This window comes from Pseudophryne corroboree, chromosome 1 (genome assembly GCF_028390025.1).
Source record: "Pseudophryne corroboree isolate aPseCor3 chromosome 1, aPseCor3.hap2, whole genome shotgun sequence".
NCBI classification, from domain to species: domain Eukaryota; kingdom Metazoa; phylum Chordata; class Amphibia; order Anura; family Myobatrachidae; genus Pseudophryne; species Pseudophryne corroboree.
In genome coordinates, this window is record NC_086444.1 from 907322159 (window position 1) to 907338068 (window position 15910).

At 47.2% G+C, this 15910-nt stretch overlaps 1 protein-coding gene across 10 annotated transcripts in view; it reads left to right on the forward strand.

Annotated features, from left to right (window-relative positions):
- ADAD1 (adenosine deaminase domain containing 1) overlaps positions 1–15910 on the forward strand; it is a 660856-nt gene that overhangs the window by 159258 nt on the left and 485688 nt on the right. For all 10 annotated transcript variants that reach the window (XM_063920281.1, XM_063920280.1, XM_063920279.1 and 7 more), the window contains exon 3: positions 12941–13129. In XM_063920281.1, the coding sequence (XP_063776351.1) occupies positions 12941–13129 (189 nt within the window). The remainder of the gene's footprint in view (positions 1–12940; positions 13130–15910) is intronic.

Sequence of the window (15910 nt, forward strand, 5' to 3'; positions counted from 1 at the left end):
GTGGGCTCTTCTTGGGCGGCTGCCCGAGGGGTCTCGGCACTACAACTGTGCCGAGCTGCTACTTGGTCGGGATCAAACACCTTTGCAAAGTTCTATAAGTTTGATACCCTGGCTGAGGAGGACCTCCTGTTTGCTCAATCGGTGCTGCAGAGTCATCCGCACTCTCCCGCCCGTTTAGGAGCTTTGGTATAATCCCCATGGTCCTTACGGAGTCCCCAGCATCCTCTAGGACGTTAGAGAAAATAGGATTTTACTTACCGGTAAATCTATTTCTCGTAGTCCGTAGAGGATGGTGGGCGCCTGTCCCAAGTGCAGACTTCTTCTGCAAGACTTGTATATAGTTATTGCTTACATAAGGGTTATGTTATAGTTGGTCGGTCTTGAACCGAGGCTATGTTACTTCTTCATACTGTTAACTGGGTAAGTTTATCACAAGTTATACGGTGTGGCTGGTATGAATCTCGCCCTTAGGTTACATAAATCCTTTACTCGTACTGTTCATATCCTCTGGGCACAGTTTCTCTAACTGAGGTCTGGAGGAGGGACACAGAGGGAGGAGCCAGTGCACACCCAGAATCCAAAGCTTTCTTAAAGTGCCCTATCTCCTGCGGAGCCCGTCTATTCCCCATGGTCCTTACGGAGTCCCCAGCATCCTCTACGGACTACGAGAAATAGATTTACCGGTTAGTAAAATCCTATTTCTCTGACGTCCTAAGTGGATGCTGGGGACTCCGTCAGGACCATGGGGAATAGCGGCTCCGCAGGAGACAGGGCACAAAACTAAAGCTTTAGGATCAGGTGGTGTGTACTGGCTCCTCCCCCTATGACCCTCCTCCAAGCCTCAGTTAGGTTTTTGTGCCCGTCCGAGCAGGGTGCAATCTAGGTGGCTCTCTTAAGGAGCTGCTTAGAAAAAGTTTTTAGGTTTATTATTTTCAGTGAGTCCTACTGGCAACAGGCTCACTGCATCGAGGGACTTAGGGGAGAGAAGTTCAACTCACCTGCGTGCAGGATGGATTGGCTTCTTAGGCTACTGGACACCATTAGCTCCAGAGGGAGTCGGAACACAGGTCTCACCCTGGGGTTCGTCCCGGAGCCGCGCCGCCGACCCCCCTTGCAGATGCTGAAGATTGAAGGTCCAGAAACCGGCGGCAGAAGGCTCTTCAGTCTTCTTGAAGGTAGCGCACAGCACTGCAGCTGTGCGCCATTGTTTGTCACACACTTCTCACCAACGGTCACGGAGGGTGCAGGGCGCTGCTGGGGGCGCCCTGGGCAGCAATGTAAATACCTTTTATTGCTAAAAAATACATCACATATAGCCCTTGAGGCTATATGGATGTATTTAACCCCTGCCAGATATTACAAACTACGGGAGAAAAGCCCGCCGGAATAGGGGGCGGGGCTTATTCTCCTCAGCACACAGCGCCATTTTCCTGCTCCGCTCCGCTGTGAGGAAGGCTCCCAGGACTCTCCCCTGCACTGCACTACAGAAACAGGGTAAAACAGAGAGGGGGGGCACTTTTTATGGCGATATTTTATATATTTAAGCTGCTATAAGGATACAACACTTATATAAGGTTGTTCCCATATATATTATAGCGCTTGGGTGTGTGCTGGCAAACTCTCCCTCTGTCTCCCCAAAGGGCTAGTGGGGTCCTGTCTTCGATAAGAGCATTCCCTGTGTCTGCTGTGTGTCGGTACGTGTGTGTCGACATGTATGAGGACGATGTTGGTGTGGAGGCAGAGCAATTGCCGGTAATGGTGATGTCACCCCCCAGGGAGTCGACACCGGAATGGATGGCTTTGTTTATGGAATTACGTGATAATGTCAGCACATTACAAAAATCAGTTGACGACATGAGACGGCCGGAAAACCAGTTGGTACCTGCCCAGGCGTCTCAGACACCGTCAGGGGCTGTAAAACGCCCTTTACCTCAGTCGGTCGACACAGACCCAGACACGGACACTGAATCTAGTGTTGACGGTGAAGAAACAAACGTATTTTCAAGTAGAGCCACACGTTATATGATCACGGCAATGAAGGAGGCTTTGCATATCTCTGATACTGCAAGTACCACAAAAAGGGGTATTATGTGGGGGGTGAAAAAACTACCTGTAGTTTTTCCTGAATCAGAGGAATTGAATGATGTATGTGATGAAGCGTGGGTTAACCCAGATAGAAAAGTGCTAATTTCAAAAAAGTTATTGGCATTATACCCTTTCCCGCCAGAGGTTAGGGCGCGCTGGGAAACACCCCCTAGGGTGGATAAGGCGCTCACACGCTTATCAAAACAAGTGGCGTTACCGTCTCCTGATACGGCCGCCCTCAAGGATCCAGCTGATAGGAGGCTGGAAACTACCCTAAAGAGTATATACACACATACTGGTGTTATACTGCGACCAGCCATCGCCTCAGCCTGGATGTGCAGTGCTGGGGTGGTCTGGTCGGATTCCCTGACTGAAAATATTGATACCCTGGATAGGGACAGTATTTTATTGACTATAGAGCAATTAAAGGATGCTTTTCTTTATATGCGAGATGCTCAGAGGGATATTTGCACTCTGGCATCGAGAGTAAGTGCGATGTCCATATCTGCCAGAAGAAGTTTATGGACGCGACAGTGGTCAGGTGATGCGGATTCCAAACGACATATGGAAGTATTGCCGTATAAAGGGTAAGAATTATTTGGCGTAGGTCTATCGGATCTGGTGGCCACGGCAACTGCCGGAAAATCCACCTTTTTACCTCAGACCCCCTCCCAACAGAAAAAGACACCGTCTTTTCAGCCGCAGTCCTTTCGGTCCTATAAGAACAAGAGGGCAAAAGGACAGTCATATCTGCCCCGGGGCAGAGGAAGGGGTAAGAGAGGGCAGCAAGCAGCCCCTGCCCAGGAACAGAAGCCCTCCCAGGGTTCTACAAAGCCCTCAGCATGACGCTGGGGCTGTACAAGCGGACTCAGGAGCGGTGGGGGGTCGACTCAGGAATTTCAGCGCACGGTGGGCTTGCTCACAGGTGGACCCTTGGATCCTGCAGGTAGTATCTCAGGGTTACAGGTTGGAATTCGAGAAGTCTCCCCCTCGCCGGTTCCTAAAGTCTGCTTTGCCAACGTCTCCCTCAGACAGGGCGACGGTATTGGAAGCCATTCACAAGCTGTTTTTCTCAGCAGGTGATAGTCAAGGTACCCCTCCTACAACAGGGAAAGGGGTATTACTCCACGCTATTTGTGGTACCGAAGCCGGACGGCTCGGTAAGACCTATTCTAAATCTGAAATCTTTGAACCTGTACATACAAAAATTCAAGTTCAAGATGGAATCACTCAGAGCAGTGATAGCGAATCTGGAAGAAGGGGACTTTATGGTGTCCCTGGACATAAAGGATGCTTACCTGCATGTCCCAATTTGCCCTTCACATCAAGGGTACCTCAGGTTCGTGGTGCAAAACTGTCATTATCAGTTTCAGACGCTGCCGTTTGGATTGTCCACGGCACCTCGGGTCTTTACCAAGGTAATGGCCGAAATGATGATTCTTCTGCGAAGAAGAGGCGTATTAATTATCCCTTACTTGGACGATCTCCTGATAAGGGCAAGGTCCAGAGAACAGCTGGAGGACGGAGTAGCACTAACCCAAGTAGTGCTGCAACAACACGGGTGGATTCTGAATTTTCCAAAATTTCAGTTGACCCCGACAACACGTCTGCTGTTCCTGGGAATGATTCTGGACACGGTTCAGAAAAAGGTGTTTCTTCCGGAGGAGAAAGCCAAGGAGTTATCCGAACTTGTCAGGAACCTCCTAAAACCAGGAAAAGTGTCTGTGCATCAATGCACAAGAGTCCTGGGAAAGATGGTGGCTTCTTACGAAGCAATTCCTTTCGGCAGATTCCACGCACGAACTTTTCAGTGGGATCTGCTGGACAAATGGTCCGGATCGCATCTGCAGATGCATCAGCGGATAACCTTATCGCCACGGACAAGGGTGTCTCTTCTGTGGTGGTTGCAGAGTGCTCATCTGTTAGAGGGCCGCAGATTCGGCATACAGGACTGGGTCCTGGTGACCACGGATGCCAGTCTGAGAGGCTGGGGAGCGGTCACACAGGGAAGAAACTTCCAGGGAGTATGGTCAAGCCTGGAGATGTCTCTTCATATAAATATACTGGAGCTAAGAGCAATTTACAATGCTCTAAGCCTGGCAAAACCCCTGCTTCAGGGTCAGCCGGTGTTGATCCAGTCGGACAACATCACGGCAGTCGCCCACGTAAACAGACAGGGCGGCACAAGAAGCAGGAGAGCAATGGCAGAAGCTGCAAGGATTCTTCGCTGGGCGGAAGATCATGTGATAGCACTGTCAGCAGTGTTCATTCCGGGAGTAGACAACTGGGAAGCAGACTTCCTCAGCAGACACGATCTACACCCGGGAGAGTGGGGACTTCATCCAGAAGTCTTCCACATGATTGTGAACCGTTGGGAAAAACCAAAGGTGGATATGATGGCGTCTCGCCTCAACAAAAAACTGGACAGGTATTGCGCCAGGTCAAGAGACCCTCAGGCAATAGCTGTGGACGCTCTGGTAACACCGTGGGTGTACCAGTCAGTGTATGTGTTTCCTCCTCTGCCTCTCATACCCAAAGTACTGAGAATTATACGGCAAAGGGGAGTAAGAACGATACTCGTGGCTCCGGATTGGCCAAGAAGAACTTGGTACCCGGAACTTCAGGAGATGCTCACGGAAAATCCGTGGCCTCTACCTCTAAGACGGGACCTGATTCAGCAGGGACCGTGTCTATTCCAAGACTTACCGCGGCTGCGTTTGACGGCATGGCGGTTGAACGCCGAATTCTAAAGGAAAAAGGCATTCCAGAAGAGGTCATTCCTACACTGGTTAAAGCCAGGAAGGAGGTGACTGCACAACATTATCACCGCATTTGGAGAAAATATGTTGCGTGGTGTGAGGCCAGGAAGGCCCCCACGGAGGAATTTCAACTGGGTCGATTCCTACATTTCCTGCAAACAGGATTGTCTATGGGCCTCAAATTGGGGTCCATTAAGGTTCAAATTTCGGCCCTGTCGATTTTCTTCCAGAAAGAATTGGCTTCAGTTCCTGAAGTCCAGACTTTTGTAAAAGGAGTACTACATATACAGCCCCCGGTTGTGCCCCCTGTGGCTCCGTGGGACCTGAATGTAGTTTTGGATTTTCTCAAATCCGATTGGTTTTAGCCACTCAAATCGGTGGATTTGAAATATCTTACATGGAAAGTAACCATGCTACTGGCCCTGGCTTCAGCCAGGAGAGTATCAGAATTGGCGGCTTTATCGTATAAGAGCCCATATCTGATTTTCCATTCGGACAGGGCAGAACTGCGGACGCGTCCTCAGTTTCTACCTAAGGTGGTGTCAGCGTTTCACCTGAACCAGCCTATTGTGGTGCCTGCGGCTACTAGCGATTTGGAAGATTCCAAGTTGCTGGACGTTGTCAGGGCATTGAAAATATACATTTCAAGGACGGCTAGAGTCAGAAAATCTGACTCGCTGTTTATACTGTATGCACCCAACAAGCTGGGTGCTCCTGCTTCTAAGCAGACGATTGCTCGTTGGATTTGTAGCACAATTCAACTTGCACATTCTGTGGCAGGCCTGCCACAGCCTAAATCTGTCAAGGCCCATTCCACAAGGAAGGTGGGCTCATCCTGGGCGGCTGCCCGAGGGGTCTCGGCATTACAACTCTGCCGAGCAGCTACGTGGTCGGGGGAGAACACGTTTGTAAAATTCTACAAATTTGATACCCTGGCTAAAGAGGACCTGGAGTTCTCTCATTCGGTGCTGCAGAGTCATCCGCACTCTCCCGCCCGTTTGGGAGCTTTGGTATAATCCCCATGGTCCTGACGGAGTCCCCAGCATCCACTTAGGACGTCAGAGAAAATAAGATTTTACTTACCGATAAATCTATTTCTCGTAGTCCGTAGTGGATGCTGGGCGCCCATCCCAAGTGTGGATTGTCTGCAATACTTGTACATAGTTATTGTTACAAAAAAATCGGGTTGTTATTTGTTGTGAGCCGTCTGTTCAGAGGCTCCTACGTTTGTCATACTGTTAACTGGGTTTAGATCACAAGTTATACGGTGTGATTGGTGTGGCTGGTATGAGTCTTACCCGGGATTCAATATCCTTCCTTATTGTGTACGCTCGTCCGGGCACAGTATCCTAACTGAGGCTTGGAGGAGGGTCTTAGGGGGAGGAGCCAGTACACACCACCTGATCCTAAAGCTTTAGTTTTGTGCCCTGTCTCCTGCGGAGCCGCTATTCCCCATTGTCCTGACGGAGTCCCCAGCATCCACTACGGACTACGAGAAATAGATTTATCGGTAAGTAAAATCTTATTTTTTCCTGCTACTGCATTGGACTGGTTAACTAAAAACTGAGCTCCTGTGCAGGGAGGCGGGGTTATAGAGGAGGCGGCGCTGTGCATTCTGGGAACAGTCAAAGCTTTGAGCCTGCTGGTGCCTCGGATCAAGATTCTACTCTACACCCCATTGTCCAATCCTTGTGGAGCCCAGTGTCCCTCGCAGAAAGAGATTTAACAAAGGTAAGTTCTTACCATATATCTCGTTATTGTAAAAATCCCTGAGGAGAAACGCGCCATTGCCGGGGAGGAGCTTCCTCCTCAGTCAGCCAGCACACTGCTCATCGCCATTTTCTCTCCTCAGGCTGAAGAGACAACGCTGGTCCTTCACTACTGAATACAAGTATCAGGGTGCAAAATGGGGGGGCACAGTGAAATTGGTGCTTTACATTGTTTATTTACATATAAAAAAGCGCTGTATGTCAGTGGGCATTTTGTGTTTCACAGGCATTGTGTTACTGGCGCTGGGGTTGTGAACTGGCTGCTCCTATCTGTGTCCTTCTGACAGATTTTACTGTGGGTCTGTCCCGTATAAGTCCCGGAGTGTCTGTGGTGTGTTTGTACACGTGTGTGACATGTCTGAGGCAGGGAGTTCTTCCCCGGAGGGAGCTATTTTAGGGACACAGAGTTGTAATGTAGTGGCGCTGCCTGCATGGGTGAAAGAAATACGTGATAGTGTGAATCATATCAGTAGGAGATTAGATAAGTCTGAGTCTCATGCAGAAAGCTGGAGAAAATCAGTTGAAGATGTGATTTTTTTCAGGGCTTTGCTGTCTCATCCGCAGACGACCCCTCTGGGTCACATAAAAGACCGTTTGAAAACATTGTACATACTTATACTGACACGGACTCTGATTTCAGGGAGGTAGATCCTAAATGAGCAAAAAACATACAATATATGATTGTTGCTATAAAGGAGGTTTCTCTTGCGTCATAGAGGATGCTGGGGACTCCGTAAGGACCATGGGGTATAGACGGGCTCCGCAGGAGATAGGGCACCTAAAAAGAACTTTGACTATGGGTGTGCACTGGCTCCTCCCTCTATGCCCCTCCTCCAGACCTCAGTTAGATCTTGTGCCCAGAGGAGAATGGGTGCACTGCAGAGAGCTCTCCAGAGTTTTCTGTGGAAAAATAATTTTGTTAGGTTTTTTATTTTCAGGGAGTCCTGTTGGCAACAGGCTCCCTGCATCGTGGGACTGAGGAGAGAGAAACAGAGCTGGCTTGTAAAGTTGGGCACTGCTTCTAGGCTACTGGACACCATTAGCTCCAGAGGGAGTCGGAACACAGGTCTAACCTGGGGTTCGTCCCGGAGCCGCGCCGCCACCGTCCTCCTCACAGATGCCGAAGATAGAAGTCGGGTGAGTATTGAGGAAAAGACTTCAGGCGGCAGAAGACATCAGATTTTCATGAGGTAAGCGTGCAGCGGTAAGATGCGCGCCATTTCTCCCTGTCACACACACAATGCAGGCACTGAAGGGTGCACGGCGCAGGGGGGGGCGCCCTGGGCAGCAATAAACCTTGTTTTGGCCATATATAAGGTGGATTAGGCTGGGGGACAGTAAATCCGTAGACCCCCGCCATTAATATATGATGAAGGGACCGAAGCCCGCCGTCGGGTGGGCGGGGCTTGATCCTCAGCACTAACCAGCGCCATTTTCTCCACAGAGGCTGCATGAGGAAAACGCTGGCTCCCTGTTCTCTCCCCTGCTGAGCTTCACAGGTTGGAAAAAGGAGGAGGGGGGCACTTTGGCGACGCAGTGAGTGGAGATTACGATTATAAACATATAAAAGCGCTATCTGGTTGTATATTCCAGTGTTTTTAAGCGCTGGGTGTGTGCTTTCATACTCTATCTCTCTGTCTCTCCTAAGGGCCTGGTTGGGGTTTTGTCCCCTTATAGGTAAATCCCTGTGTGGGGGGGGGGTGTCGGTACGTGTGTGTCGACATGTCTGAGACGGAAGGCTTCTCCAAGGAGGAGGTGGAGCAAATGAGTGGTGTGTCCCCGTCGGTTGTGCCGACTCCTGATTGGATGGACATGTGGCATACGTTGCATGCAAGTGTGGCATCTTTACATAAGAGGCTTGATAAGGCTGGTTTAGGGGGGACATCAGGCGGTCAATCCTCAGATTGGACCGACTCACAGGGCCCGTCGGGGTCTCAAAAGCGTCCCTTAACACAAGACAATACTACCGACACGGATTCTGATTCCAGTGTCGACTATGACGAAGTAAAATTGCACCCTAGGGTGACTAAAACTATTCAGGGTATGATTGTGGCAATAAGGGATGTCTTGCATATTGTGGATGAACCCTCGGTCCCCGAAAAGAAAGGAAAAGAAACAGATTATTAATTTTCCCACATCTCATGAATTAAATGAGTTCTTTGGAAAAGCTTGGGAGACTCCAGATAAGAGACCGCAGATCCCCAAAAGAATTTTTATGGCATACCCTTTCCCTAAGCAGGACAGGGAGATTTGGGAATTACCCCCCACTGTGGACAAGGCCCTGACGCGCTTATCCAAGAAAGTGGCGCTACCGTCTCCTGACACAGCGGCCCTTAAAGACCCAGCAGATCGCATGCAAGAAACTACCTTAAAGGGTATTTATTCTCATACGGGTGCTGTGCTAAGACCGACGATTGCGTCGGCATGGGTGTGTAGCGCAATTGCAGCTTGGACAGATGAGCTGACAGATCAATTTTGATAATATGGATAAGGATACTATATTCCTAACTCTAGCCCATATAAAAAACACAGTCTTATTTATGAGGGATGCTCAAAGGGACATTGGATTGCTAGCTTCTAGGGCCAATGCCATGGCTATCTCAGCGAGAAGATCCTTATGGACTCGCCAATGGACGGGTGATGCGGATTCCAAGAAACATATGGAAGTACTACCCTATAAGGGGGTTGTATTGTTTGGGGATGGACTGACGGACCTGGTTTCCACAGCTACAGCAGGTAAATCAAATTTTTTACCATATATTCCCCAACAGCAAAAGAAAGTAACACCCTATCAGATGCAGTCCTTTCGGTCGCACAAGTCCAAAAGAGGTCGGGGATCCTCTTTCCTCGCCAGAGGTAAGGGCAGAGGCAAGAGAGCACCTGCTTCGGCAGGTGCCCAGGAACAAAAGTCCTCCCCGGCTGCTTCAAAACCCACAGCATGACGCTGGGGCTCCCCTGAGGGAGTCCGCATCGGTGGGGGCACGTCTTCGACTTTTCAGTCAGGCCTGGGTCAGTTCGGACCTGAATTCCTGGGTGCTGGAAATAGTTTCCCAGGGTTACAAACTGGAATTCGAGGACGTGCCCCCGCGCCGATTTTTCAAATCGGCCCTACCAGCTTCCACATCGGAAAGGGATGTAGTGTTAGCTGCAATTCAAACGCTGTGTATACAGCAAGTGATAATCAAGGTTCGGTCAGACCGATTTTGAATCTGAAATCCCTAAACCTGTACATAAAAAGATTCAAATTCAAAATGGAATCACTCAGAGCGATAATAGCCAACATGGAGGAGGGGGAGTTTATGGTGTCTCTGGACATAAAGGATGCGTACTTTCATGTCCCCATATATGCCCCCCATCAGGAATACCTGAGATTCGCTGTACAGGATTGTCATTACCAATTTCAGACGTTGCCGTTTGGACTTTCCACGGCCCCGAGGATTTTCACCAAGATAATGGCGGAAATGATGGTGGTCCTGCGCAAGCATGGTGTCACAATTATCCCATACTTGGACGATCTCCTGATAAAAGCAAGATCAAGAGAGAAATTGCTGAGCAGTGTGGCGCTCTCTCTGCGAGTGCTCCAGCAACACGGTTGGATTCTAAATCTACCGAAGTCACAGTTGATTCCGACAACTCGACTGCCGTTCCTAGGTATAATACTGGATACGGAACAAATGAAGGTCTTCCTCCCAATAGAGAAAGCCCAAGACATCCAGAACATGGTCAGAGAACTGCTAAAACCGAAAAGGGTGTCAGTTCACCAATGCACTCGAGTTCTGTGGAAAATGGTGGCGGCCTACGAGGCCATTCCCTTCGGAAGGTTCCATGCAATGACTTTTCAATGGGACCTTCTGGACAAGTGGTCCGGGTCCCATCTGCACTTCCATCGGAAAATAACTCTGTCCCCAGGGACCAGATGGAAATATTGTAGTAAAGTTATAATACAGTACCAGAAACACACAGTTGAATCTATGAACATGTATTCCATAACTAGTAGTAGTAAATCAAATATGGAACGGAGTATAGAAGATCTATGTGGATCAATCGTTCAAAAAATACACGACCATGGAATACAAAAGAACAAGTATACAAACGGAAAGTACAAAGCTTCAGCAGGGATCATTTAGAGGAAGACGACCCAGATGCCAGTTCTTCTTCCACATAAGCCTTCGCATCAAGCGCAGAGGTGAAATCTTTAAAGACAGATTCGCCAAAAATCCTGAGTCTTGCTGGAAAAAGTAATTCAAATTTATGTTGTGCATGGAATAAAGTAGAACACACAGGGGTCAGCTCCTTCCGAGCCAGGGACACTTCTGCAGAATAATCCTGAAAGACTAGCAAGCGATGTTGTTGCCATTCAATTTTGCCTTTCCTGTGTGCAGCCACCCAAATAGCGGATTTATGTGCAGAGTTCAGGCATCTGAATATGACTGTATGTGGTTTCTGAGAGTCACGGAAAGGGCTGATTCTATGCGCTCCCTCTACTACGAAATTGGGAAGCTCCGAAGTTAAGTCCAGGAGTTGCAGAAAATCTTTGCTAATAAAGTCGCATAAGTCTGGGCGTTTAAGGTTTTCTGGGAGTCCCACAATTCGTAAATTGCTACGTTTCAAGCGATTTTCCAAATCATCTACTTTTATTTAAGACTTGGTGGTTGATATCTTGCCCTTGATCCAGTTCCTGCTGTATATCAAATAAAGCTTGTTTATGTTCCTCTATTTTCGTTTGATTTGCCACAACTTGTAAATTGATGGAATCCAGCTGTTCTTGTAATTCCGTAATAGCCCCAGAGAATTTATTTGTCTGAGCCTCAACAATAGGAGTAACAATCTTTAATTGCACGGACCACATCATCATAAGTGAGTGCCATTATGGGATTCTTGGTGGACAATGCAGGAGCTGGGAATAACGATGCAGATGTACCAAGGGTGTCTTTTGATAACGTGTTTTCCTCTGTTTTACCAGAGGAGGTACATGTGGTAGAGTCTGAAGTTTTAGTATATTTACTCATAACCACCAGGTGGCAGCAATAGGACAATGTTGGTTATAGACTGTATGGGAGGGGTCACCAACTTCGCAATTAATAGCCAATAGATAGACTATTCCTGTAGTCAAGTTGAAGCAATATCAATAGGGCACATGAAATCAAGAAAGTGCATAATAATATGGTACGGTGCAGTTCTTTAGAAACCGATGAGGGTTCCCCTCAGTCAAGGTTACAGAGTGCAGACACACATTGACGGCCTCATATCAGTGAGATGTGATGTAGAAAAACAATGCTGGGAGGAAAAAAATAAAATAAAAATAACAAATCAAAACAAAAAAATAAAAAAAATTCAAAGGCGTAAGAGCCCTTAGTATTAATTAAAGAAAGCAGAGTTCTCCTCCAAGTCTACATACATAGAAGGATCCTGCACAGATGTATGCAGCAGTAATGGTGATAGTCTGTACTGTGCTGCTCTGTAGGGCACAGTCACTGGTTGGGGCTGCTCCCTGGTCAGTCATAGCAGGTGTACAGGTCTCGGTGGAGCGCCAGAAAGCCGGCTCCGGGTCCCGTCATGAAGGCATCCTCACACTCCCGACGGCGAGCCTGCATTTCTGGGCAGGAGTTGGTTCCACAGGTGGGTCCGGTTGACAGCGTCCAGGTCTCAGACACAGGCAGTGTGGAGGGGGAACCCGCAAGGTCAAAATTCGCCTCCAAGTGGGTCACTGCGTTCCCGGGGACCGGTGGTGAGAAATACAGGCGGGTGTATTGGAGGGCGCAGCTGCTGCATGTGGAATCAGGCTCTTTTGCTGGAGTTCAGCAGCCATGCAATCTTCCTCTCCAAACACCATGATTGTGTACTTTTGAAGTTTTTCTTGTTGTACACGGAGTTTACATGGTTACGTGTTTCTTGTTTCACCTCCTCCTCTGTCGTGTGCTCTTCCGTCTCTTCTCAAGCTCAATTTCTCTAACTAGTCTGGAGGGGGGGCATAGAGGGTGAGGAGCCAGTTACCTCTTTAAATTCTTAAAGTGCCCGGCTCCCAATTACCACCATCTATACCCCACGGTCTTAAACCTTCCAGTGTCCCCTGTGGAATCGGAGAAATAGATTTACCAGTAAATACCAAAATCCTGTTTTCCATTTTCTTATACTAGCATGCTGATATATTGGTGTTTTGTGTGCTTTTGCCTTCTCTTCGTTGACCAAAAAGTGAACCATAAAATTGTTTTGCTTTACAGTTAGGGTAGAAACTAATTAAACATCCACAGGAATTCATCAAACAGGTTCATGATTGCTTTGTTGAAAGTAGAAATAGTTACAGCTGCATATTTCCACTTTTTACAGGTATTTTTCCGGAACCATATTTATCCAAAGTAGTTTTGCCTGCACCAACAAATTCTTTACCAGTTAAAAAAATTCCAAGAGAATTCATTGTGAAATACAGGCGTGGTGAGCTGAATCCAGTTTCTGCTTTACATCAGTTTGCACAACTGCAGCGCATGGAACTTGAGCTGAAAGAGACTGTAACTACAGGTAAGATTCAAAAGGCAATGAAAATAATCTTAATATTTTTGGCCATTGCAGACGTTTTATTTCATAGTATGTATTGTATATATTCTTGCGTAGGATAATTAGTAGGTGAATAGTTTTAAGCCTGTATGTTTTTACATATATTGAACCTTGTAATTTGCTTTTTATGTCAGTTTGTTAGTAAATGTATTAGTGATTCCTATGCAAAATTGACAATTTATTAACACAAGTATTTGTCTGGTGGCATGATCAATCTCAATACTCGAGAGTTTAGCTACAAGTTTGATAACAATCTTGTCTTCCATAATAATAGCCCTTTTTGCACTAATAAGGGAAGAAGTGGTGTCAAACAATATATTTTTTGCTGCAAGAGTGATCGTCCCCTTCTCTGGCGCGTGGGGGTTTCTCCTGTCTGTTTTATCACTGACATAAATAGCTTTCTATACTAGGCTGGACATCTTTGTTCTCGGCTGCACACCTCTGCGCACAAGATAATCTGAATTGCAGAACAAGCTAGAATGCGCGAGTTTCCTCACCTCATTTGTCACCAACCTACAGTATCAGGTGTTCTTTACATAACATCAAGCTTGGAAAGGTTTCCTCATAAAATATAGTTAACTGCATGTTTGTATGTAACCTTCAGACAATGCTGTACATTAACAATTCTGATTCAATAAGCGCTAACCGTTTTAGTGAGGAATAAGAAACGTTTGATTGTCTCCTTATGAAAAAGGTTATTTACCAAATGTGATCCAATTGGCACATCCACTGTGTTTTCCAAATGGTCAAGACTTGTGAAATTTTGGGTTACTTACAGATAACTACTGTGGACACCAATTGGTATGCTGTGCGAAATATCCATAGGACAACATACCAAAACTTTCACAAAGCAGTGCCTATTGAAAATGTAATCATTCTACTTCCTGTTAGTGCTGCAATGGTTATTTAAAAAAAACCATGTTAGACTGGTACTGGATAGAAGATTTCCCTGCCAATTATATTTTTGGGTCAGTGATGGCCATTTCCTTTACTCAAGATATTCACACTTTGCTAATAAACAGGCAGATGTTGATTTGACAGCACAGGTGGTGCAATGGTTAGCATTACTGCCTCACTGCACTGAAGTCATGGGTTCGATCCCACCATGGCCCTAACAGTGTGTAGTTTGCATATTCTACCCATGCTTACTTGGGTTTCTTCTTGGTACTCCGGTTTCATCCCACAATCCAAAAATATACTAGTATGTTAATTAGCTGCCACCAAAAACCCTAGTATATGTATGTCTGTGTGTGCATGAGGTATGGAATAGAATGTAAGCTCCACTGGGGAGACCCATGCAAATGGCTAAATATTCTCTGTAAAGCGCTATGGAATATGTGTGCACTATATAATTAACTTAATAAATTAAAAATCTGTAAAATATTTATTTATATGTGAGTTTTGTTAGATGAAACAGACTGGAGTGGGAACATTAAATATCTTCCAGTAGAGCCAGGTTTGTAATCAAAATTTATGATGCAAATTCAAATTGGGCTATATACAGTATGGTCTAGTATTATACAGGGTGGCCCAAAAGTAGGCATAAGTTTACTATGTTTCTCTTACGTCCTAGAGGATGCTGGGGACTCCGTAAGGACCATGGGGTATAGACTGGCTCCGCAGGAGACATGGGCACTATAAAGAACTTTAGATGGGTGTGCACTGGCTCCTCCCTCTATGCCCCTCCTCCAGACCTCAGTTAGATCCTGTGCCCAGAAGAGACTGGGTGCACTACAGGGGAGCTCTCCTGAGTTTCTCTGAAAAAGACTTTTGTTAGGTTTTTTATTTTCAGGGAGCACTGCTGGCAACAGGCTCCCTGCATCGTGGGACTGAGGGGAGAGAAGCAGACCTACTTAAATGATGGGCTCTGCTTCTTAGGCTACTGGACACCATTAGCTCCAGCGGGTCGTAACGCAGGTCTCACCCTCGCCGTTCGTCCCGGAGCCGCGCCGCCGTCCTCCTCACAGAGCCGGAAGATAGAAGCCGGGTGAGTATAAGAAGAAAGAAGACTTCAAAGGCGGCAGAAGACTTCAGATCTTCTCTGAGGTAACACTGCGCGCCATTGCTCCCACACACACACATATACAGCGGGCACTGAAGGGTGCAGGGCGCAGGGGGGGCGCCCTGGGCAGCAATAATAAACCTCTGGTGACTGGCTAACATATATATATATATATATATATATATACACAAATGATCCTCGGCACTCAGTTACGAAAAGTTGGTGCAGCCTGCCCGGTGCCCTCCACAGCCAAACAGCAAAATAGAAATGTAATTGGCGGCACTCCTGGGACTAATTCCAGTGAATAAACGAGACCACCCCGTCTATTCCAGCTTAACGTTTCGGTCTTTATTGACCGTCTTCAGAAGCAACAATATATATATATATATATGCCGCGGAGGCAGTATATTAAATAATCCCCCGCCAGTATTGGAAAATTGAGCGGGACCGAAGCCCGCCGCTGAGGGGGCGGGGCTTGATCCTCCAGCACTAACCAGCTCCATTTTCTCCACAGCACACTGCAGAGAAGCTGGCTACCCGGACTCTCCCCTGCTGAACACGGTGACAGAGGGCAGAAAAGAGGGGGGGGGGGGCACATTTAATTGGCGCAGTGAGTGTATATATACATATATATTTAAATAAAAGCACTGTTTTAACTGGGAATTTTGTTTCCAGTGTCAGGTGGCGCTGGGTGTGTGCTGGCATACTCTCTCTCTGTCTCTCCAAAGGGCCTTATTAGGGAA